Here is a 25,550-nt window from a genome sequence, read left to right on the forward strand (position 1 = left end):
TTTTTTTTGGCCAATCAGAGCGGCGGGTGTTTTAAAGAGGTGTAAAATGAGTCATAACAAAAGGTAAATACGGTGTATTGTTTGTGTGCGACATTTGAATGTGGCGATACGCGAATTTTTTAAAGTGGAATATCTTAAAATTAATAAACCAAGATCAATAGATCTAGACTATGGTAATAATGTTAGACTAGATCTAATTGTCATTCAAATTATTTAAGTTCTGGATCCAGTCTAGATCTAAATCTTTTTTTTTTCAAATTTTAAATTTAAATTATCTGTTTAAATTATTAGATCATGATGATGATAGATCATAGACTAGATCTAGTCTAGAGTAGACTATTCTAGACTCTAGTCTTTAGACAGTAGATAAGTCATCATAAGTTTAACAAGTTACAAAGACTCATTGACGCGAAGGAGTCGGACTCGGCCAGCCCAGGCTAAGCTGGCCTCTCGCATCACTTCATCAGTCAGGTGTGTTAGGTATTAGAGGCTAGATCTAGTAGCAATAAGTGGTGAATAAGTAGATCTACTAGACTTAGATCTAGAAATTCTAAAACAATTCATATTGGAAAATTATTTTCGACCTGGTGACTGGTGACGTATTACATTTACTTACTGTCGCCACAGATCTATAACAAAAAAAAGTTTTGTGTTAACTTCAATCTCAGGTTTCAAAATAATAAAAGGAACAACACAATCAATTTCATGCATTTGTGTTGAAAATTTTATTTATAATAAATATAGATCTAGATCTAGCTCTGAAAGTTAAAAAAATAGCCTATTAACGGAAAAAAAGTACTTTTTCTGTCATTTTTTTGTACATGTTGTGTCACATCATGAAGTGTAAAATATTTTCTTGGACTTCTAACTATAATTTAAAAGTAAAATAAGTATCAACAGATAATAAAGCATCTCTGTTTAAAATTGTATTCAATTATCTCTTGAGGTTTAAAAGTTAGAGTCTTCTAAATGTGAAAAAGTACTTCTTGTCGATCGTTTCTTTTTTTTACAAGTAACCTCACTTTAAAAATGAATAAGAACATCATGTCACAGGCTACCACTTGTTTGAAATTAAAATACATATCAGGACATAATCATGTATTTCTGGTGAAAATTACATGCAAATAACTCAAATAGTATTTAAGTTACAGCATTTTTAATGTGAAATTTTCCTTTTTCTGTCACAATTAAAAAAAAATAATATAGGCAAAATTTTGCCACTAAAATTGCTATAACTTCTGTTCTAATCAACTTAGAAACATAAATGAGGTATCAATAAACTCGGTTCCAAAAGCTCTAACTAACTATATCTAAGTTTCATTACAATATATTGAGTCTGAAATTTTTATCAAAGTACCTACTAGAATCTAGTCCTTTCTTTTATTTAATCAAGTGACACACATGTCTGTAATCACAGTCACTGAGTCAGTAATATTATTAGTAATATTAGTCTTAGAACTCTAGAATACTTCAGAATAGATTATAAATATAATATTATTTTTATTTATAATAGATAATAGATCTAGATCTACACTTTATGCAGACTTAGACTACTTAGAGAGTCTAGATACATTATCAGATTATCATTATGATTATAATATTTAAAATTATATAGATCTAAATCTAATTAGACTGAGACTCTATTAACTCTATTAATCTCTATTAGATATTATATGGCTCCTTTTGTCTCGAAAGGCAATGGATGCGCCCAAATGAGTCACTGGTTTTGGCTTAATCTTGAAACGGGGCAGAATCTGGTGTGGCTAATCAAGCCAATTCTAGAACGGCAGACTTTGCCACAATTCGTACATGTGTATGCCTCTGATTTAGGGCTAGCAGACAGGGCAGCTTTCTTTTTTTCCCTCTTGATTAAAGCCGCTTCAATTCTTTTGTTCTCAGCAAGGGTTGTCCCAGCACGCACAGTCTGTCTCCATGCACTCCGGTCTTTGGCTATGTTTTCCCACATACTTTCGCTGATGCCTGAGGCTCTCATGTCTCGCTTGCAGACATCTCTATATATGTTAGTCTTGGGCGGCCCTTGGGTCTGACTCCTTCCACAAGCTCAGCATATAAGATATCTTTCGGGATTCTACCATCTGGCATGCAGGTGACATGTCCGAGCCAGCGTAATCTTCTTTGTGTCAGGAGAGCATACATGCTGTTCATATTGGCCAATCTCAAAACTTCCTGATTGGAGACATGGTCCCTCCAAGAGATGCCCATTATGTGTCTCAGGCAGCGCAAGTGGAAACTATTCAATCTGTGCTCTTGGTACATGTATGTTGACCAGCTTTCACTGCCATAAAGGAGAGTGCTCACAACACAGGCGTTGTAGACTAGGATTTTGGTCGCTATGGTCAATTTACCATTTTCCCAGACGCGCTTGGAGAGTTTTGCCAATGTTGTGGTAGCTTTTCCTATCCTTTTTGTCAGCTCGATGTCTAAGTCTAGGTTACTGACAATTGTTGAACCCAAGTAGGTAAATTCCTGCACCACTGAAAGGGTGTGGCTCCCAATTTGTATTATAGGTATTTCTGCGACGTCTTGTGCCAGGATTTCGGTCTTGGAGAGACTTATAGTAAGGCTAAACTCTTGACAAGCAGCTGCTAAGGCGTTCACTAGCTTCTGTAGACCTCCTTGTGAACGGTGCCCTGCATATTTTCGTGAAAAGCTGACACTAGTTTTCTTAACTTATTTGGGCAGCCGATTCTCTCTAGTACAGCAAACAGACCGCTTCTGCTAACAAGGTCAAAGGCCTTGGTCAAATCAATAAATGCTTTGAAGAGGGGCTGCTTTTGTTCTCTGCTCTTCTCCTGTAGCTGCCGCAGAGAGAAAATCATATCTGTTGTAGATCTACCTGCCCTAAAGCCACACTGCGACTCTGGATAAACACGATCTGCCAGGATCTGTAGTCGCTTTAGTAATACTCTAGCAAAAGCCTTTCCGACTATGCTAAGCAGTGAGATGCCTCTGTAATTGTTACAATCAGAGCGGTCGCCTTTATTTTTATAAATTGTAACAATGTTGGAGTCTTTCAATTCCTGGGGGACTATTCCTTGTTCCCAGCACAAGCTTAGCAGGTCATGGAGTGGTTTGATTAGGGCATGTTTTCCAGCCTGAATTACTTCAGCAGGAATGCCATCTCCTCCGGGTGTTTTCCGATGTGCAAGCATGTCAATGGCAATGCTCAGCTTCTTTACTGAGGGCGTTTTGTCTAATTCCGTCAAAACTGGAAGTGATGGGAAGTTGGAAACAGCATTTGGTGAGATGGCGTTTTCAATCTGGTAGAGTTCTGCATAGTGTTCTACCCATCGTTCCATTTGCAGCGCACGATCGCTGATGATTGAGCCATCTTTTGACTTGAGCAGAGCACACTTGCTGGTGTGAGGTCCAAAGGCTTTTCTCATGCCCTCATATAGTCCTCTTATGTTACCACAGTCTGCACAAGATTGAATATCTTCGCATAGCTCCTGCCAGTATTTGTTAGCACATTGTCTCGCTACTCTTTGGGCATTGTTACATGCAGCTCTGAACCTTTTTAAGTTGCTTGGGGTGGGATCCTTCTTGTAGATTAGCATGGCTGCTCTCTTGTTCGTAGTGGCAGTTTCCATTTCTGGTAGACTAGCTTCAAACCAGTCTTTGCTTTTCTTGGTTTTGTTTCCAAAGACCAGTGATGATGTTTGGTAGATTGTATCACGCATAAACGTCCAGCTTTTTTCTACCTCAGTCACAGAGAAGTTTTTAAAAGCTTCCTCTAATTTGTTCTCAAATTCGGTGCAAAGATCAGGATTTATTGTGCTAGTAGTATTCAGGCGTGATTTTCTTTTTCCCTGTGATGTGTGGATCTTAGTTGGCAGCAGTCTTGTCCGGCAGGACACTAATGTATGATCAGTATCACAATCCGCGCTTTGGTAGCTACGTGTCAGCAGTATATTTCCAATGTCATTTTTTCGTGTCAGTATCATATCCAGCTGGTGCCAGTGCCCAGACCTAGGGTGCCTCCATGAGACACAGTGCTGTGGTTTTGTTCTGAAGTATGTGTTGGTAATGCAGAGCTTATGGTATGTGCAGAATTCAAGCAGTCTTTGTCCGTTCTCATTCATCTTTCCGATTCCAAAAAGCCCAAGACAGTCTGGCCAGGTAGTGTGATCTCTGGCATTGAAGTCACCGAGAAGGATCATATGACAATATGTTCTTTTTGAGGAATGTTTGCAATGGCATCTTTGAGGTCTTCATAGAACTTGTCTTTGTCCTCCTGAAGCGAGCATAGTGTGGGGGCATAGGCACTAATTAGAGTGACTTTTCCAGATGCTGTCATCATACTTATGCTTAGTAGCCGTTCCAAGCCACCAACTGGAGGGACTATCATGGGAAGAAGACTGTTCTTGACAGCAAAGCCCACACCATGTATTCGAGTCTCATCCTGTGCTTTCCCTTTCCAAAAGAAAGTGTAGTCAGTCTCGCGGAGCATGCTGTTTTCTGCCAGTCGGGTTTCTTGCAGGGCTGCAATGTCAATATGTAGCCTTTTTAGCTCGTTGTTTATAACTGCCGTCTTCCTTGCATCGTCAATCTGCCTTAGATCATCAGTGAGACCAGGACACATTGTCCTGACATTCCACGTGGCCAGTCGCATGACAGGGATTTTCTTTTTCAGTTTAATTTTTCTTCTTTTGTTGCTTGGTGCAAGTTTCCAGCCTACTTGTCGTTTTAAACTAAGCTCTAAGCACCCATTAGAGCAGGCAGGCTGTGGTGGATCAGCACCTAACTGACTGGGGGCTGCCCAGGTTGAGGCGGGCGGTAGCTGATCAGTGAGGCGCGAAGACCTCTCCCGTCAGAGACAACCCGTGGCGTCCATACATTACGCCAATCAAGTTGGACTTATAACCCGTAACTGTTGTCTCCCGTGTTGTTTTAGCTGCTTTGCAGCAGCACCAGAGTTTCCTCTCCGGGGCGCATTCCTGGGCCTTGGATAAAGGGGTCATGGGTGGCCCATGCGTCATGATCCCTCTCTCGACCTTGCTGATGTGATCCAAAGGAACGCATCGCATTACATTTGGCACCAACTCAGTTGCAGAAGCTGCCGGAGGGAATTACGTAGCTGATACTCCCAATGCCTAAGGGGCTTCACTCCTGATTTCTCCTCGAGGTTGTCTCCTGAAGTCTCAGTACCGCAAGGCAGCGGGGGTTTGAAGTCAGAGTACCCCTCTCCTAGATGAACTGCCTTACTAGGCTGACGAGCTCCATCTGCCCGAAGCTCCCGGTTTTGTGGCGCCAGGTATCCGCCTTCACCCCTTCACCTGTTAGTAAGAGCAGTTTCGCCGGGCTTAATATCTAAACCACACGAGCAGGCCAGGTGCTGGACATAGTTGTCAGAGGCTATTTGAAACGCATGCCATTAGGAGTATTTTATAGACAATGGGAGATTAACCCCATTGACACCCCTGGCCATGACAACCTTTAGATATTATTATACTAATTATAGGAATATAGCATATATCTAAATCTATGTGTAACAATCTGTCTGACACTATATATAATTATAATAGATTTATTAAATCTATAATAAATTATATTATAATAAAAATAAAGTAGTTCTATATGATGCCTCCATTATTCATCTCTACAAGTGGAAGGGAAATAGACAACTTTATTAATGGCATATCCCACCTATCCATTACTCATAATGGCAAAATCCTTGCTAAGGTCAAAGGTGCTGCTAAACAGACAACATCACCACCAAGCTGGCTTGCTTCTGGAGATTCTTTTGTGGTCTTTGGCAAATCATGTAAAAATTTGGCTGCCCAGAACAATTCATAATAATGGTGCGCAGATTACATGATGACGTTCAAGCAAGAGTCCAGACAACAGAGACTACTCTTTAAACCTTTTTCTGTCTCAGAGTGAAGCAGGCCTGTGTGCTGGCTCCAACAATATTTAGCTTAATGCTCACCGCTATGTTGAAAGATGTCTTTCTCAAAGAAAGCATTAGAGTTGACATTTAAGTTATTGAACTGACACAAATCTGTTCATTTTTCAAAGACTTAAGCTGAAACAAAAGTAAAAAATATATAATTGCTTCAGAGACCTGATATTCGCAGATGACTGCCCTGAATGTCTCAAATGAAAAGGACCTTCAAAAGAGCTTGTCCCTCTTTGCCAATGCCTGCAAAAATTTTGGCCTCTGCATCAATGTTAAAAAGACAGAAGTGTTGTACCAACCTCTTCAAATAAATTTGTCACAGAACCAGACATTCTCATAGATGGCCAAAAAGTAGCAAAAATGTTAAAAAGTTTGTCTATATGGGAAGTACCATATCTGCAAATGCCAAACTAGATGATGAGGTAATCTCATGTTTTACTTGTGTCAGTGCTTCTTTTGGCAGACTTCAGGAACAAGTTTGGCAATGGATTAAAGTCAGCATATAATCTAAAAAACTGACTGAAAGTCTTTAAACAGTGATGTAGTCCTCCCTTCACTTATATATGCTTCAGAGTCCTGGAAATTACATTCTAGTCACATTAAAAAAGCTTATAAAACTCCTTCCATCTACACTGTTTTAATGGGAGCTGTATGGGGTCAACACAGGTGATACAAAGACACCCTTGAGAGCTCACTCAAGGAGTGTGATATTGACATTCAAGGCTGGGAAACACTAGCGCTTAATCGCTCTTTGTGGCTTGAAGCCATGAGTGGCGAGAGTTTCAATATATATATGAGGCAAGGAGAGTGACCAGCATGAAATAACGCATAGCCAGCAAAAAGCTGAGAGCAGAAGCAGGACTATCTGCATTAGACCCAACTTTCCTATATGCAATGTGTGTGGCCAGCTTTTTAAAGAGAGGATTGGACTTTTACTGTCATCTTCAACCTCTTAGGAAATGAGGAAAGTGCTCATCTTTGATGATGAAGGAGGAGCTAATAGATTATATATTATATAGATTTAGTTAAGACATGACATTGATTTTGAATTCTTGTGATTTAGATGAGAGTTTTGATTTTTAGATCCTATAATGACATAGTATCATCATATAGATCTGTCTAGAAGAGATCAATTCCATAGAGACATTCTAAATTTTATAGATCACCTTAGCCTTGACTATTAACCTGAAATGACAGTTCTCTGGTTGTGTCGTCCTGCAGGAGGTTTGGGCTAGGAAATAGTTTATCTTCAACTCTGCAGAACATTTTACAATTTACTGACATTCAGTGATAGATGACATTGTGTACAAAGATTTGAACACAGATACATTTTTTAATTAAAGTCTTAATTAATCTTAATAATCTTAATTTAAAGCCCTCTAGCAACAGTTGCTTCAGGATATCTATATTGCAGTGCGACAAGATTCCATTCGCATACATCACAAGAATTTTTCAATATATTTGTCAAGACTATAGATATTACATGCTGGAAGGATTTACTGTCATTTAGAACTACACCAAACTTAACCAAAAAAACAACAACTTAGGTGACTATCTTACCTAATAAATTACTGACTTTCCTTCAGACAATCTAGTTTTGCATCTTGATTAGAGACTTAGAAGCCATTACAGGTTTTCCTGGTTGATTCATGCAACCTGTTCCATGCTATAATGGCACTAGGGAAGCAGGCGTACTTATATGAATTTATCCTAGTATATGAAATAAAAAATGAGCCTTTATAGGAATTTTTAGCAAAATGCTCAAGTTGCAAATATAAAAAGTTGCTGTGTACAGTTTCAGGACTACATTTATAAGTGATCAAGCAACACACTTTGGCTGTATTGGAAGAGAATGTTTTGTCTTGTATTTTATACTTTTAAAAGCAGATTAATAATCCATACATGTACATGATTTATAAATGCACATATATATATTTATATATTTTTTTTGTCTTCTTTCCAAGATAATTATTCTTTATGTGCTGTGAAGTGCTAATGCTGACACATTCTAAAAATGCGACCCACTGGTGTAGGAAATACTACAGTATCATCACAGCAACTTGAGCATCAATTGGATGGGTGTGATCCAATATCATGTATATTGTATTCACACTCACCATCTATTCAAGTCTACTATGCTCTTCGAAGTCGTTTGGAAAATAGTTCAGAAGCATGGCTTCAGGTATACAGCTTTAGAAACACTCTTAGTTAGTTAGGGGTTAGTTTTTATTTTTACGTTAAGTGAAACGTCAAATATATTCTTTAAACCAATATAGAATCTTGAACCTAAAAACAGGATTTACCGCATCAAATTTTCCCCTAGAATTAGAATAAACCCTACTCACACTCTTTGAATGCCCCAACTTGATTCACCACAGAACCTATTACCGCAACAACCCAGCATAAACACTTCTCTTTATGGCAGTACAGAACAATTTAAAAAAAAACAACAAATCAGCATGCTGTTTTTACTTGGCTTAGACTACAAAAGAGCTTACAGCTGCAAAAAGCTGGCTAGTTTAAGAAGATGAAAGAATAAAGACATTTTTGTTAGTTAATTTTATTAGAAATAACAAATTAATCATTGTAAGTTACAATGCAAGTTTGAATTGTATTTTTACTGAAATTTGCTCTGTATGTCTTTTTTACCATAGCACTTGGGCTGCTAAATAAAAATGTTAAATCGTATCATTTTAAGGACCTTCTTCGATTCATTTTTAAATCATGCAGGAATTTGTTTCTCTGGATGGACTGGACAGTTTACTTGACTCCCTGGGACACATGATTGGTTCCAAATATTCAGGCTTCACAGATGCAATCTTGCAGATTGACTGCCTATCCTGTATAAGAGCTGTACTCAATTCTCGTGTTGGCATGGACACAATAGTCAATAGCACAGATGGAATTTACAAACTTCTGAAAGGTGGACTGTTTTATCATGCTTAACAGTAAACAAAATTACATTAGTCATGGCAGCTTCTGATTTAAGCGAATGGGTAGCTGATGGAATATACCAATTCATTTGCACAATAATTCTGATTGCTTTATTTGGCAAAAAAAAAAAAAAGAATTATTTTAGAGAGGCCATCATCATCAAACTCCATTTCAGTTGAGGGCCGAGAGGTTCAAATCCCTAATTCTAGCCTAGGACAAAAACCCTACTGTTATGCGTAGTGCATGTAGAGAGCCCATGAGGTTTCTTATCTATCTCCTTCACTAAAACTTCCCCAATTCTGTGAGGGTTTTGTAGGAGGGGTTATGAGATTAAAAAAAGGCATTTAAAATTATAAATTGGATGTCTATGATTAAAAAAAGGGTGGGGGACTGCTTGATTGGAATATTATACAATAATTATCTCAGTAATACTTTGCCTTTAAATTAGTAAAATCTAACTGTAGTATTTATTTTTCTTAAAAATAAATAACACAAAAGAAAAACACTGCTTTTTTGCAGTTTTGCTTTTTTATTGTTAAAAAATAAATCTATTTCAAAAGTTATTTTTCTAATATTGTATTCGATGTTACATGATATATATATAATATTTTTTTTTATTTATACACATTACAAAGCTAAAAAAATTGCTGTCTCTCTAGACCCAGTAAATAAAATCTTTTTTTTTGGGGGGCTTTCCAAACATTTTCCCCCTGAGTTACTTCATTCAGTAGTTTTATTAAGTACTTTCCTTGTCTAATAAAATATAGCCAATTGTTTTGAGAATATAGATTTGATTTATTTTGAACATTTCTTTTTGTAGGATTTGATTTGGCCAACACACTCCCACGCAAACATGTTGTAGAAATCCTGTCAGCTATATGTGTTTATAATAAACTAGCCTATAGACGACTATTAGATGCATTGGATCAATATAAAGTAAGTCTATGATTGACTTTCTTTACATCTCTAGTTCTATTATATATGATTTATAAAAGTTTTAGTGTCTTTAAATGTTAATATAATTAATTGTAATACACAATTTTAATAATATATTTTAAGAATTTATTTTTTTTAAATTTAATTTTGTAATGCCTATGTCTTTAATAGTAATAGTTTCTTTTTAAATGGAAACTCCGATGGTATTTGAAATTTGAGTTATTGACACATAAATTCTGCATAAAAAGTTGTAATAGTAAACATTATAAAAAATTTTTTTAGAGTCATGACAGGATTATATGAGATTTTGTTTTTAAGATATATCTATGTCAATCCCCTCAACAATACTGAAAGCAAATCTAGATATAACCAATTGCATTGCTTCATTCTTTTATTGGCCTAGTGACGGCCTAGTCCATAGTCTATGATAGTCAGTGGTACAGTTATATAGATATCTAAAAGCATTAGTATAACCAACTAGAGAAAAAAAAACACTTAACATTCTCATCCACACCCCTCCCTGCCCCAAAAAAGGGAAATAAACTGTGAGTTTGACTGATTCTAACATGGTTTCTTCAGGCTTAGACTTGTTAAGCATGTGTATTCTGTCATGAAAAAGACCATTGCACGTTTTTTCCTTGGGTCTTAGGCAATAGTGTTTTTTGTTTTTTAATTGGACAGGTGAGAAAATATCACACTGACAGGGTTAGTCAAGCATGTAGTTCTACCCTTACACTAGTTACATAGATTAAATGTTTCTTAGCACATATTATTTTTTGCTTACTAAATCTAGATCTAACTGCATAGACCTAGATCTATTTTCATTTACAATATTTTGAACTTAACTGTATGGCTTTCCGCTAATCATTACGTCAATAGAATTTTAAACAAATGAAGGTCACCACTTTTGTAAAGATTTTAATTGAAGGGGCAAATATATATATATATATATATATATACATACATGCAGATAATGGTGCTGAAGAGTATAATAGATACTAGTCTGTATTACCAAGATGTTGGTCTAGATCAGTGGTTCCCAAACTTTTTTGTTTTGTAACCCCTTGCCATGTTTTCTGGTTTTTGGTAGACCCCCTGCTTAACTTATATTGCATTTTTGCACATTCATAAACGAATTTAATTTTTTAAACTAATTTCTAACGGCAGTGTGTTGAAGAGTGAAAATTAATGTAAAGCTACACCATAAGTTAGAGAGATCTTTTTTACACATAAACTTAAACCAATTAAAATAACAAATTAATATGTATTGCTGGAATCACCATGCACATTGGAAATGTGTTTTTTTTTTGTATGTTCATCATCCGTTTCTACGGATATTGTTTCATATAGGAATGCGTTGTTCTATGAAGTAGTCTTTCAAACATTAACTATTAATTAATTAGTTTGCCTTTTGTATTTTTGTAAAAGTGTTCGCCTAGAGCATTTTGTCGTGTATTTCTTGATCTTTCACGTTTGGCTCAAATATTGGGCCTGCGGAGCTGTTTTCACTAACATGAGAAGGGGCAAAGGTGAGTTACTGGCGCCTAAACCAGTAAGCTTCGGGCAGGAGGGACTCGTTAGCCTTGGCTTTAAAGTCATGACTTGCTGAAATGAAATCCACTATCGTAGACCCACATGGACATCTCATAGACCCCCAATTTACTTTTTCTCTTTCGTAGACTCTTGTAAGTCTTCGTAGACCCCTGGGGGTCTATATAGACCACTTTGGGAATCACTGGTCTAGATCTACTTAAAGCCTTAAGAAAACCAACTCTACAGTAAAAAAAACTAGCATTTTTCATCCACACCCCTCCCTGCCCAAAAAGTAGCTATGTGACCTAATGTGGCTGAACTGAACTGGTCAGATTTTTTACGTCACATAAAAAGACTAAAAATCTGATTATTTCGTATGCACAGCAAAGTTAATCAGAAAAAAAACATAAATTACTAAGTTATTATTGAAAATAAAATGAAAAGACTAATATATTCTTCATCTGTAAATGAAAACACGTGTCAAAACCATCAGAGTTTTCCTTTAAACAAAGATTTCTTAGGCTTCAATTTGTGTAGGTATAAACATTAGAATAGAATTAGTAAATTTATGATTTATTGTTGCTTTTTTTTTTCCTTGTAGAAATCCAGGCATTTGTACCACAGATTCAGTTTTGTAGTTAATGAACTGAAAGCTGCTGAGACATTGCCCCACAAGACAGCAGTACTGACATTCATCAATGCTATCATCAATTCAACTGGTGATCGCTTTCAGAGATGCAGAATTCGCAATGAATTTATTGGTAATTTTTTCTGAGTTTGTTGAAAGAATTTTCTATTTAATTTTCAAACAGCAATATTTTAGCCACCCTCAAAGCAAAAAGCCACTAACAGTTTTGTCGTCTCCTTGTCAAATTTATATCTGAAAAAAATTAAAAATACATTTAATATTGGATTGTCTGTATCATGCTCTAATAATGCACAACTGCTAATTTTGGTCTTTTAAAAGTAAATTGTCTGTTCTATTTACTTAGATGTTTTTGTTGTGTTGTCTTTTTATGAGAAAATTGTCCTTGTTATCACAACAAATTTCCATAAGGATCAATAAAGCAGTCTTAGTCTTAAATTTTTTTTTTTTATTCAATGTGCATATTTTTTAATAAGCATACACCATTTGTAGATCAAGATTTATAAGCACTATATGCATATCATGGTGGTGCTTGGCTTCTGAACCAGGGTTCATAGGTTCGAAGGTTGGGATTTTTAATTTCGGGATATTTAGGGCTCCTCTGAGTCCAATCAGCTCTAATGGGTACCTGACAGTAGTTGGGGAAAAGTAAAGGTGGTTGGTCATTGTGCTGACCACATGACACCCTCATTAACCATGGGCCACAGAAACATATGACCTTTCCTATTGCAGTTTCAAGACATAACACTTCTTCTAGCCAGCTTTATTGCTGCTGAGCTGTTAGCTATTTTGCAGACTGTGCCAATGAAAAAAAAGTGTGCTGTTTAAAGACAGCACAAAAGTGTAGCTATTTATTCAAGTTTTTTTTTTAAGTTACACATTTTAATTACTTTTGTTTTTATAGGCTTGTCACTACTTGATGTGCTGTCCTTCCTTCAGCGAGAAGATACTGATGAAGACCTGTATACACAATTACAAGTGAGTATTAGAGAATGTTTGTTGAAGAACACAAATCTTTCACCCAAAGCAAACAACAAAGAAAAAAAATGACTTTATTAAGGTAGACACACTTTTTATTTATTTATTATTTGTTTTTCAGACATTCATTGAAAAAAAACATGAAGATGAAACAAGTGTAGATATCAATTCAAATTTAGACCTAAGTAGCCCACAGGACTTGGCTGATGCTATACAAAGTAGAGTGAGTTAAAACATAACATGAGTAGGACGTAATTATCCTTTTTTTTTTTTTTTTTTTTTTTTTTTTTTTTTTTGAGGTAACGTCTGTAATTTAGAAAAGATTATAATGATGATTTCTTTGTGAACAAAAGAAAATATACTAATGATCCACATGAACAATCAAGTACCTGACATTTATTTTCCCTTTCACAATAATGAAAAAAAAAAGGGTTCTATTTTTGTTTAATTACTATAATATCTGTAGAATCTATAAAGTTAACTAACTTAAATCTTTTTTTTTTTTAAGAAATAATTAAAAATGTTGCCATAACAAGAAATTTTTATTTTTTTGAGAAACTCCTTTGAAGGTCAAACTTTATGCAAAGTGTTTTATTGTAGTCATTGTTTTATTTTAAGATCTTTTTCATCAAATTGAAATTTCTTCAAGAAAGCAATTCAAAAGTTTTCAAAGTTTCACCATCACGTTTTGTGTTTTGTGGAACTCTAGCACATTTGTTTGAATAATTATTCAATAAAGCTTTAATTCTTTGAAATGTAACAATCCTTTTCAAAAGTAATATTAGGTGTAACTATTAATTAGGTAAACATATTGTTATTAAATTTTATATTTATTTTTTTTTTTGTTTACCTTGTCTAGGTTTTTGGAGGTTCCAAAATGGTATCATTTGTGAATATACTTCAGGATCTGTTAGCTATAGAGATACATGAAAAAGAAAAAAGGTTCAAGCTTTTATTATAAAAATTGAAATATTTGTTTTACAAAGTTCTATTTCTTTTAGCAAAAAAAACAACAATTGAAACAAATCATAACATCTATTATACTAACGAAAACTCTTTTTACTTTTTCAGTGATATTTTATGGCAGTTGTTAGAGAGGCACACACATCACTTGGTGCATGGCTGCAGTGATGCCACAAGCTTATCAGAAATGGACACAGAGCAAGCTTGTCAGGCACTGGTTACAGCAGATTTGGCCTCCTCCCCCAAAGTGATTGCCGAGAAGAAAATCACACCTGTGGAAATCACTAAGATGACCAACCAGAACAGCTCATCCTTGAAAAAGGAAAGTTTCGGGTTGAAAGCTTACTCCGATTCTGGATACATGGGATGTGAGGATAAGCTAAGCCCTCCTAGCTACACAGCTGACAATGGCACAACTTTCAACTTTGGTACTATCAGTCCTATGACTCATCTTATTTCCAACAAACAATTACAAGATGTTGGAAAACAGCTGACTTTCCATAACAAGAAAAATAAAGAAAATGTTGGGAGTGCTGAGAATATCCATAGGATCAGCATGTATGACAACTCTTCTCCCCTCAAACTTCCACCCAGATATGCTGGGCCTTCTCCTCGAAAGAGAAAAGCTTGTGGCATTATCAATTCTCCCATTGCCCAGGATCTAAAGAAAGACACTAAAGCAGTGTTGACAATGAAAAGAGCACCCAGCAGGCAGAGCTCTTTAAACACTTTACAAAAGGATGTGGAAAAAAGTCCAGTTGACAAATGCACACGTGTCAACTATTACAACTACCAACGAAATAAAATTGCCTATCCGGCTTATGATATGAAAAACCTAAAATGGATAAAACTGGATGAACCGGATATTGGTAAGTAAAACATGAAAATTGGATTTCTCTTTACATTTTTAAGCATTTTAAAATAAAGCTAACAAGATCTTGTCCAAACCTTAATTTGTTTTTTCCATCATTGCAATGAAATCTAAATTTCTTAAGTAAATTTCACATGTAATGTTTTAACAGAAATTGTGTTGTTACCATATATTTTGTATGGTATTGTGTATCTTGTTTTATCTTATAATGCTTATGTGTAATGCACAATTGTAAGATAAATTTCCTAATGAGTAATTAAGATATATATATTATTATTATCATACAGCAAAGTTTGCACACTGTATATGGCTGAATTGTGATGTCTCCAAGTTAAAGCTGCAGCCAGACTTTCAGCAAGTAGAAGAAGTTTTCAAAGAAAAAGTTTCCAAAAATGATATTCTAGAGGTAATGTCCCAGTCATTATTAGCACAAGGTTTGAAACTGATTGATAAACACAATTTCTTATTAGTTCAGGAAATATGTTTGTTTTGCAGACATCCTTACTAAGCAATGCAACTAGACTCAGCCTCAATCTATTCTTGAACCGCCTTGAAGAAGAACCTATAGCACTTGTTCAGAAACTGTCCACCGGAGATACAGCATGGCTTCCATTGCCCTTAATCAAATATTTGATGGACATTCTTCCAGACCATGATGAGGTATGATTTTTTTTTTAAAACTTAAAATATTTGTTCTCTTCAAGTTTGCAATCAGCACTTGTAATGTCCTGAACGTTTTGTTTTTTAATTTCTAATTTCAAACATAAATGAACACGTAAATTTAAAAAAAAATATTCTTACTTTATGTTCCAATAAAATCGGATCAGTCGTCATTGAAATAGAAATCTGACAGTGTGGCTATTGAGCCCACAACATTTGGGTTATTACACATGCTGCCAGTTCCAGACTTTTGACTACCATTTCTCCTTCCACCCACCTATAAAGAGAGTGTAAGCTAATAGTAGGAATTGAAAAAGAGTAGCTATAATGAGTTATTACACTGTAATGAAGTTTTTGTCCATTACAGATAAAACACTTAAAATATTACAATGGCAATCTACTGGAACTGGGTCAAGCAGAGCAATTCTTATTGCATCTGTTGGACTTGCCCAACTACAGGATATTACTTATGGGCCAGCTGAGAAGAGCAGAGTTCACAGTGATGACTTCACAGCTGAACCAAGTTCTGACTAGCATGCTGGAAACTTCTAGATCTCTTTTAGTCAGCGAGGGTCTTAAGGAAATGTTTATGTTAATTTTGAGACTTGGAAATTTTCTGAATCATGTAAGTAACAGATTTTTCTTTTTAATCTCACATTTAGTTAGTGCTTAGATTATTCTGAATTTAACTTGTAACATAAAGTTTTGGGTTTAAATCTTTGACAAATTTCTGAAGAAAGCTTAATAGTTTAGGATTGCCAAAAATGGTTGTCTGCTAGTTAGGAGCAAGTAAAAACTTAAGTTTTGTAAATATTAAATTTACTTACCTGGATGGCACAGACCTGCCTACCGTTACGCAAAATGCGTATTCATTACGCAAAATCTCCCAAAAATGACCGTCAGTACGCAAATACGCATTTAACCCATCGCGTTACGCATTTCGTATCCTTTTTTTCCCCTTCTCTTGACTAGCTTACGAGCGGTCACGGAGGTCACACTAAGCTGTCCTGTTGGGGGGGGGGGGGGAGAAAAGGTGGGGGAACACATTGTGTCCAGATCTATACGTTGATTGGTTCTTAAAAGCAATTAGAATTAGTCTAGAAATGAAGAATGCGAGAGTGAGGGAGTGGCGGGTTGGTTCCAGGTTGGTACCGTCAGTTAGCTGATACACCAACGTGACTTTATTTTTTTTAAGTTCATTAGTAGAAATTAATTATGTTGAATCCCTGATTCCCATATTCATTTGTATAGAAAAAAATATTGAAGTGCTATCGATTCAAAACACATTGAGTGACATTGTAGATATCTAGTCTAGATCTAGATAACTTGTTATACAGGAATAGATCTACTAGCTAGAGTCTAGCTAGTCATTACGTTATGTCATGATTCTCTACATTACTCTACAATCTAGATCCAGTTTAGTTGTATGATTTAGATTGACTAGATCTAGATCTAGAATAGATCGATAACATCTACTACCATCTAGTCTAGATCTAGACTAGATTCTTAGTCTTAGTATAGAATAGATCAAGGATGAAGGTAGGCCTACGAAAGTTTGGAGTAGACTCTCAGTAGACTGTAGACCTATGACGCCTATGTAGTATGTATGTAATGTAGCGGATCCACGGCATCGGTACATTCTTGAGCCCAGATCTAGAGTAGATTATATTCATTATATAGACATAGACCCAGATCTAGTCTAGGTATCATCTCTATTGTCGTATTGATCTACATTTAGATTGTAGATCTAATCATGACTTCTAGATCTAATATATATATATATATATTATATATGACAAAATAGTGGATCGCGTAAGTGTTACACATTCTGGTGCCAAAATACGTATTTTGGCCATCAGCGTTACGCGTTTGGACTTTTTTTGGTAGGCAGGTCTGATGGCATGTGCCTTTAACCTCTTTAAAACATAATTGTCTCATGCTCCCCCACTTATTTTTAACACATTCAATCTCTTTTTTTTATCACCAAACTTACAGCTTCGGCCCTGCTAAAGTAATTCTTGACTATGCTAACTTTCAGGGTCAGTACAATGGATATGCTAGTGGATTTAAACTTGGCAGCTTGTCAAGGTTAGCAGATGTTAAAACGTCAGAACCTGGACATAATCTTGTCCATTTCATGGTCAGTTTGGTGGATAGTACAGATGAGCAGCTATTAACATTCTTAAATGAAATACCAAGACTTGAGAAAGCAGCCAGGTAACAGTACAAACTTTCAAATGTTAACTCTAAACAATTTTACTACAAAAATACCAAAGGGATTTTTTGGTTATGATTCTCTGAAAGCTTCCACAAATATTGAAAAATTAATTTGAAGTAATTATTTTTGGTCCTTTCCTTTGAATCTGTACATCAGCTAATTATCTTATTTCCTTCTAATCCATCATTTACTTTTCCAGAAATCTGTCATCTTTGTTCTTGATTCTTCCTCCTCAACAGCTACAGTCCAAGCCAAATTAAAGCTGACTTTGACAAAATGAATTCTGAGATTAATACCTTTGTTCGTCTGCTGGTCAATGCTAGTCCAAGTATTAGAAAAGATTTTGATGCTTTTCTAGAGGTGAGGCTGATATCATTGCAATGAAAGTATTCATTTTGAAATAAGTAAGAATAAACTTTTATAAACATGAGAATTTATAAGCATGTTGCCATGCACCTTCAACTTTCTACTATATCCAATAAGTTGAGGACTTGTCTTGGAAACATGTTTATTATCCTGCTAGTTTTTCCTCTGATCTTTTTAATAATAATAATAATAATAATAATTTTATTTATAAAGCGCTGTTAACAAACAAAATGTAGGCTCAAGGCGCTGTAATAACATTACAAACACAAACACGACTATATAAATAAAAATACTAATCTAAAAAAGTTTTAAACAAGTAGGTCTTAATGTTCTTCTTAAAAGTGGTATAGCTTGTTGTCTGTCTGAGATCAATGGAGAGTGAGTTCCAAACCTTTGGTCCGTGCACTGAAAAAGCCCGCAGACCGTAGCTTTTGAGGGAGAAACGTGGCACCACTAAAAGCGTTGTCCATTGAGCGCAGGGCTCTCTGGGGGACATATGGAGTAATCAGTTCTCTAAGGTACAGGGGCATCTCATTGACAAAGTGTGGCGACCTTGTAATCGATTCTCGCTTTCACAGGAAGCCAATGGAGCATGCGCAAGAGCCTAGTAGCAGAATCTTGTCTTGTTTTTCTAAGTACTATTCGTGCGGCATTGTTCTGTATACGTTGCAGTTTGGATATTTTGTCATCAGGTATACCTGCTAGCACGGCGTTACAGTAGTCAAGGCGGGAGAGTATGAATGCCACAGCTAGCGTTTTTGTTGACTTCGTTGTTAAATATGGTCGGATCTGGCCTAATCTACGCAGCTGCGGATAAAGACCCTTGCAGAGCTGACTTATGTGTGGGTCGAAAGATACTGTTGAGTCGAAGAAAACTCCAAGATTTCGCACTACATGGACATAAGGAAGCTGGCAGTTCGTAATAAAAAGAGAATCTGTGCTTTCAACTTTCGAGACGTTGTTCCGAGTGCCAATCTTAATTATTTCTGTCTTATCTTCGTTCATTATGAGCTTATTTTCAACCATCCAATTGCTCACCCTTGCAACGGTACTACTGATTTTCTCTGCCAGATGCGACACCTCTGATGGTACTGAGGAATCGTATAACTGTGAGTCATCGGCAAAGAAATGGTATAGGATGCCGGTTGGCCGTATGACACCGCTGAGTGGATATGTATACATAGTGAACAGTACTGGGCCTAGAACTGATCCCTGGGGTACTCCGTACTTCAAGAGTAAGCTTGCTGATTCTGTTCCGATAACAACGACACTTTGGGTGCGTTCAGTCAGGTAGGATCCAAGCCATTTTAAGAAGATTCCTGTTAAACCGAAAGTGGCAGAGAATCTGACCATCATAATTTCGTGGTCTAGCGTATCAAAGGCTGCGGACAAGTCCAGCATTGAAAGAATTGAGATGTGGCCTATGTCGGAATTGTGAAGTAAGTCGTTTAGTACTCTGATCACTGCTGTCTCTGTACTTCGGCACTTCCTATATGCAGATTGAAATTCTTCCAAGAGACAATTTTAATGACCAAATATCATCTACTGCTGTCTGGCCAACCTTTCTTTGCCTGGGTGCAATATTAATTACAAAACATGACAATAGTCTCAGTGCTGCACAAAAAAAAAAAAAAAAAAAAGATCAAGTCCAAAGGAACTAAGCTTTCTGGGGCTTCATTATACACTGTGATCAGAAGTTTCAAGGGTCAGGTATCACCTTGCCACAAGATGAATATGGCAACCTGCTATACTGCTACATTTTGAAGGATACTAGTTTATTTACTTTGAAATCTTTTATAAAAGTTTTGGCATATGAACAATTATCTGCAAAAGAAAAAAAAAGTTTTGAAATGGTATTTATTATTTAGATAAAGTTTAACTTTACTTAATATAAACAAAAATTGTTTTCATTCCCATAGGAGGTCAAGTGTACATTTAGAGATCTACAGGGTCACATTTCAGAACTGAAACTTCAAACCCACAGATTAGCGGAATATTTTTGTGAGTTGGAGACATTTGACATACAGTACTGCTTTACAACACTACTTAACTTCTTTAAACAGTTGCGTCAGTGTCGACAGGTAATCAAAGTCTTTGTGATTTTATATCATTTATTATTTTATATCATTTATAGGCAAATATTTTATTGAATGCGCAATGCTGTTGTTAAAAGTCAGTTCTTAGATGATGCATGTATAATGGGTTGGTACCAACTATTCTATAGGGCAAAGGATGTTAAGGTCATCTGTTTCTTTGGCCAATGGTTAACAAACAGGGTGTCATGTGGCCAGCACAATGGCCAACCGCCTTTACTTTCCCCAACTTAAGTCAGGTACCCATTACAGTAGGGTGGACTCAGGGTGCCATAAAAATCCTGAAGTTCAAAATCCCAGACTTCACAGAGATTCGAACTCAGGACTCCAGGTTTGGAAGCAAAGTGCTTAACCACTTAGCTACCACACCCCCGCCAACTATTCTACATTGTTGAAAATCTTTCTACAATAATAATTATAAGAATAAATTTTCTAACATTCGTATTAGATACTTTGACTTGAATTTTTTTAAACATACGTTTTAGTCTTGAACTTTCAACTTTTTATTAGGAAGTACAACTCATGAGAAAACAGAAAAGTATAGCAGAGAAACATAATGACCAGTTCAATCAGAAATTGAGAAACAAACATTTAGCCCTCAAATTTGGTCTGGATGCAGGCAAGTTTTTTTTTTTGTATACAAATAATGCTTAGTGTTGTACTTGGATTTTGTTAAATGAAAAATTAACAATTTAGGCAAGAAATGAAACACATTAGAATATTTTATGATAGTTTATAAAGATGTTTTATAGAGTAAACTTTTAGGAGTTTACACACTTGTGTTTTCTTGAATTTGAAATTTGTATTGTTGCCCTTTTGTAATGTGTTTTTTGTGTGTCATTGTTGCCTTTTGTGATGTGTTTTTTGTGTGTCATTTTTTCTGGTTATCATTTATATTTGTCTTTTCCAGCTGCCAGCTCATCCATGGTAGAAGAGAGGAAGCCAATGGTAGAAACTTTGTTGACAGAGCTTCATCATGGTAACTTTAAGCCTACATTGATACAGTCCTCACATCCAAGTGCACTGTCTGCCAAGAACTCACCTAAGACCACGCCAAAGAAGTCTTGCACCACACCGGAGCGTGACTTGAATCAAATGGACTTGAGTGGGATTACATTGATGGGAACACCAATGATTAACAGGCCTTCAAGTGAAATGTATGACGCAGACCTGACTATCACTGCTATAAGTACAGCTCCTAAAATAGTTACAAGCTCAGGTATACTTTTTGTCATAACCTTTTTTATTTTGATCAGTTGATGTCAGTACCAGCCCTAATCTTAGGTCAATACTTCTCCCTAACCTCTAAATGATCTTTGAAGCCACCATTAATCTATCATTTTCTTATTCTCTATCAAGATTAAAAAAAAAAAACATCCAGCATCTCTTTCCAAAAACCTAGGATATGGGAAGGCCCTACCATTACCTCTCAGACAGTCGCTCAAAACATTGAATACGAATTTTGTAACTGAAAGAAAATTAGAGGCAGGCAAACAAATGATTCTGTGCTGTATAAATTACTCAATGATTATTAGTATGTTTAATTATATATATTATAATTTAAAAAGTGCTAGCTAATTCCTGAAGGTATCAGGTTATAACAAAAGATTCTACTTTCCCCATTAGTGTTTACTGTCTCTATTGATTGCCAGCCATTGCTTTAGTTTTTCTTTTTAAGATCCCATTTTAATGTGTCCAAAAAGAGTTGAGCTGAAGGCCCCTGAGACTCTTGACCAAATGAAAGGCTAGCAGCTAGCAATAAAAAATTGATTGATTGACTCCTCTGTCTATAAAAGTACTTTATGCACTAGATGATAATTTAATCACATCCATTTTGTTTCTTGAGACGCACCTTGTCCTCCTGTTAAAAAAAAACTTATTTCCTAGGACTCTGAATAGTAATTTACAGGATTTAGAAAGTTTGAAATTATTTCATTCTTGAGATGTTCCTCTAATTAATGCTTTGAGTCATAATGACTTTGTGGATAAACAACAAAACTTTATTTTTTAAATAATATTTGTTTTATTTCCTATACAGTAAAAAATCTTCACTCTGCTCCATTGACTTTGTATAGCAGACTTCAAAGAGAACCACCTGCAGTGCCTACTAAAGTTAACACTGTCAGGACACACCACAGAAGCCGAAGTGATTTAGCTGATTCTATCAATGTAACCCAGAAGTGGATCAGGTCAGTCTGGTTTTAGAGGAATGTTATAATTCCAAACAGCTTAGTGTTTGTAAGTCATTAGAAGTTTAAATGAGTACAATTGTAGGAAACAGACTTAACATCTCTTTTTAGTAGACCTTTTTTCTACCATATATGAAAACATTACTTTATATTTTTAAAAAATATTAAAGACAGTGGTAATGATGTCGTTTAATGTATATTTAGGCTCAATTAGCAATAACATGAAAAGTAGTATACATTTCCTATGTTTCTAAAATATTTATTAAGAAAAAAAACTATCTTTGTTCTCTTCATCTTCACACTTAAAAAATCAAAATAAAAATTTAGCCTAATGTTTTTGTTAAAAATCGTGAGACAAGCTAGGGTTTCCTACAATTGTAATGTATATATTGTTTTATTCACAAATGTCTCTCTACACGTCTGGTAATATATAGTTACAATGAATCCTACAGGTACCAAGAGCAAGCCCAGCAGGATCACTTACTCGTCCCCTTGGCTCAACCAGAGAGCTCTATGATGCTAGCCACTCTCAATCTTGAAGCTGGCTGCAGAAAGTTTCCCTACCAACAGCCCATCTCACTGGTAGCTGGCCCAACCATTGCATTGCCTCAGTGTCCTGACCATTCCACAGATGATGAGGATCTGGGTACAGGGCAGTTTGTCCGGAATGGCAAAAGAGGAGAAAGAAAGTCAGGAACCCTTGCCAACTTTTTCAACAAGATTGCCAAGGCCCTAAAGCAGAAGAACTCTGAGCAGAAGTCACCAGCAAATGGGAACTTACACGGAGAAGATGGTGCCCTCAAGGGACTGTCCAAAGTGAACAATGGAAATACACCATCCAGTCCGTATCCAGTAATGAAGATCTCTGACAAGGAAAATGTTCATCCTGAGAATGGGGGTCAGAACATGGTATTTGAAAAGCAACGGAAACACCCTGCTCGGCTGTCCAATCGCTTCCGAGGTAAATCAGCAAAGTGATAATTAGTTGGTCAGAAAACATGAGATTCATCAATTTCCAATTGGAGTACATGTTTTTCTTATTTTTTTCTTCACTATTTAGTTATAGTCTTTTTTTTTAATGAAAAAATCAGCTTTCAAAATGGCTTGGGTAGGAAAAAGTATTTCATGTGGCTTTTATTTGTTGTGATTTGTAGCATTCATAGAAGTATACTTTTTTCTTGGGGTTTCTTTGGGAATATTAAATTAAGTACTCTTTTGTGTACTTATTTATTTATTTTCTTCTAAAACAATGCTACAAGGGCTTTTAGTGTGTGTTTTTTTTTCTCATTCTGTGTTATTTCCAAAAATTTCTTGTGCTTTCATTTTTTTTTTTGCTGCATTTGTTAGATTTAGCGAAATTTATGTTTTTCTCAATTTTCCTATTTACTTTTTTTATAGATTAAAAAAAAATCATCAAACATTCATTTTGGTTATTTTTTTTTGTCTAGCTTTTTACATAAGGAAAACAATTTGGATGTTTGGATTTAGCCATAAAATAAATATTTTTTTCTGGTCATTAATACATATTTCTAGTAGTTTATGCAGTAACTTTTTTTTTTTGGTCACAGTTGCACGACTAGTCAACATTTGCTTTTGAAATATTTTTGAGCATTTTTTTTTTCAATTGTTTTTCTTGTGTGTGTGATAATCTTGAAGGAATTGATTTTGTGTGATACCAAAAGTTTTGTATTGCATCATCTGCAGCATTCATTGCTGAGTTGCAATGTTGTGAGTTTAATTTATTCCATGTCTCAATCAATTTGTACAAACAAATGTACAGCAGTATTACTTTCTGAACTTTGTCATCAAGACTTTTTCTAAGATTTAAAGCCTAGTCAGGAGCTTTACATTATATTGCTATACATTTCTGCTACTTTATTTGTTTTGGTTACTGTATATCAAAGAACAAAACACTTGTGAACAATGTTCAAACAATGTTACTGGATGTCTTTCCTGTTTCTATATCTTGCTCACTATCAAACTTTAGAAGCTCAAAATTACAGTGAAAACTGCTGATATTTGTCAAAATTATAACAAAATGGTTGTTGAGTATACATTTTATTTATGTTTTGTTGATATGCAGAGTTCACTACAGAAGTTCTATAAACAACTGCTGTTTAAAATTAAGTTCAGCACATGCCACATGTTGATGTACTATCTACAGTTCAATTAGATCTAGCTGAAGTCAGCTTCCTGTTACACCACAACCTGATGTATTATCTTCAGTTCAATTAGTTGAATTCAGTTTGTTGAATTTATAAATTATAGGCTAAAATCTGTTTATTTAATGTCAAGATATATTTTTGAAATTGATGTTAATATTTATTTAGCACAGTCTGTTATTCTAGGTTTGTATGTTATAAAGAAGTTTAGATTTTCATTTACATGTATTTGCCAAGAACAATAACAAGTTAAACACAGTTCCTGTGTCAGGGTTTGTTTTAAAACTTCTATCAAGGTTTTCAGACCTGATTAAAAATGTTTATTTCTCACCAAATCTGGAATATCTACTTGCTAGCCATTCTCTCTTACTTGGTTGATGTGTCTGTAGTAAATAGGTTGTGATGAAGTGTATCTCCCATCTGTTGCTAGAAACTAATGGATTATTTCATCTAGTCTTTCCATTATATCATGCAGCAGTCAAGCCTAAGAAAGTGGTTGTTCTGGGCTACATTGTTATAAATGGCAGATCAGTAGACTAGTCTAAAAGACACATTGACTTAATAACACTAGAAATTTCAGTTTTTCTTTTGAACCCATGCGTCTTTCAATAGACATTTTGTATTAGGTACACAATTATTACAAAATTTAATTTTGAAATCCTTTACTCCAACACAGAGTTATCAGCTATATGATTCTACAAAGTAAACCTTTTTTTATACAATTGTAATGGTTTTTAACATCAGCACTATAATCTGTTGAAGTATATTGCAACAAAATGTGTTTATTGGTCACCTTTATAATTTATATATACACTTATATATAAATTTTTATTGTCTCAACGTGTGCTTCTTACTTCTCAATTAAAATTGTTGTCATGAAATGTGACTTGATTTATGACAATATTTTATTACACAGCTGCTTAGTTTTTAGAATTGAAGGCAGTAGCTTTTTTGTTTGTTTTTTTTCTCCACTGTAAAAAAATAAAAATAAAAAAAAAATAAATTGCCTTGGAACTGTTTGATATGTTTTACAACTTAGTTGAAAGCCTTTATAATGTATGTGACTGTAGTGACCTACAAG

General features: G+C 35.3%; 1 protein-coding gene across 3 annotated transcripts; it reads left to right on the top strand.

Annotated features, from left to right (window-relative positions):
* On the top strand, nucleotides 1-25,472 carry LOC106069394 (inverted formin-2-like). Of its 3 annotated transcripts, none has more exons than XM_056038365.1 (19): nucleotides 1-63; nucleotides 7,885-8,102; nucleotides 8,651-8,843; nucleotides 9,675-9,790; nucleotides 11,925-12,084; nucleotides 12,874-12,947; nucleotides 13,069-13,170; nucleotides 13,807-13,889; nucleotides 14,019-14,779; nucleotides 15,069-15,187; nucleotides 15,277-15,441; nucleotides 15,809-16,066; nucleotides 17,480-17,658; nucleotides 17,899-18,019; nucleotides 19,945-20,106; nucleotides 20,629-20,737; nucleotides 21,029-21,337; nucleotides 22,157-22,307; nucleotides 22,760-25,472. In XM_056038365.1, the coding sequence occupies exons 2-19, from the start codon at nucleotides 7,935-7,937 to the stop codon at nucleotides 23,283-23,285; spliced, it is 3,756 nt and encodes a 1,251-aa protein (XP_055894340.1). In that variant the 5' UTR covers nucleotides 1-63; nucleotides 7,885-7,934; the 3' UTR covers nucleotides 23,286-25,472. The 3 variants fall into 3 exon arrangements, with proteins under 3 accessions (XP_055894340.1, XP_055894339.1, XP_055894338.1); XM_056038364.1 differs by having other exon boundaries at nucleotides 63-173; XM_056038363.1 differs by lacking the exon at nucleotides 1-63 and adding an exon at nucleotides 336-471.
* Nucleotides 25,473-25,550: the final 78 nt, after the last annotated feature.

The sequence above is a fragment of the Biomphalaria glabrata genome, chromosome 8 (assembly GCF_947242115.1).
Source record: "Biomphalaria glabrata chromosome 8, xgBioGlab47.1, whole genome shotgun sequence".
NCBI lineage: Eukaryota > Metazoa > Mollusca > Gastropoda > Planorbidae > Biomphalaria > Biomphalaria glabrata.

What these genes read in the sequence shown, in the direction of transcription:
- LOC106069394 (XM_056038365.1), top strand. Translation starts at nt 7,935, where the DNA reads ATGCGACCCACTGGTGTAGGAAATACTACAGTATCATCACAGCAACTT. An exon ending in AATTCGCAATGAATTTATTG is followed by an intron (nt 12,085 to 12,873) that starts GTAATTTTTTCT and finishes TTGTTTTTATAG; the next exon opens with GCTTGTCACTACTTGATGTG. An exon ending in ATTTTGATGCTTTTCTAGAG is followed by an intron (nt 18,020 to 19,944) that starts GTGAGGCTGATA and finishes TCATTCCCATAG; the next exon opens with GAGGTCAAGTGTACATTTAG.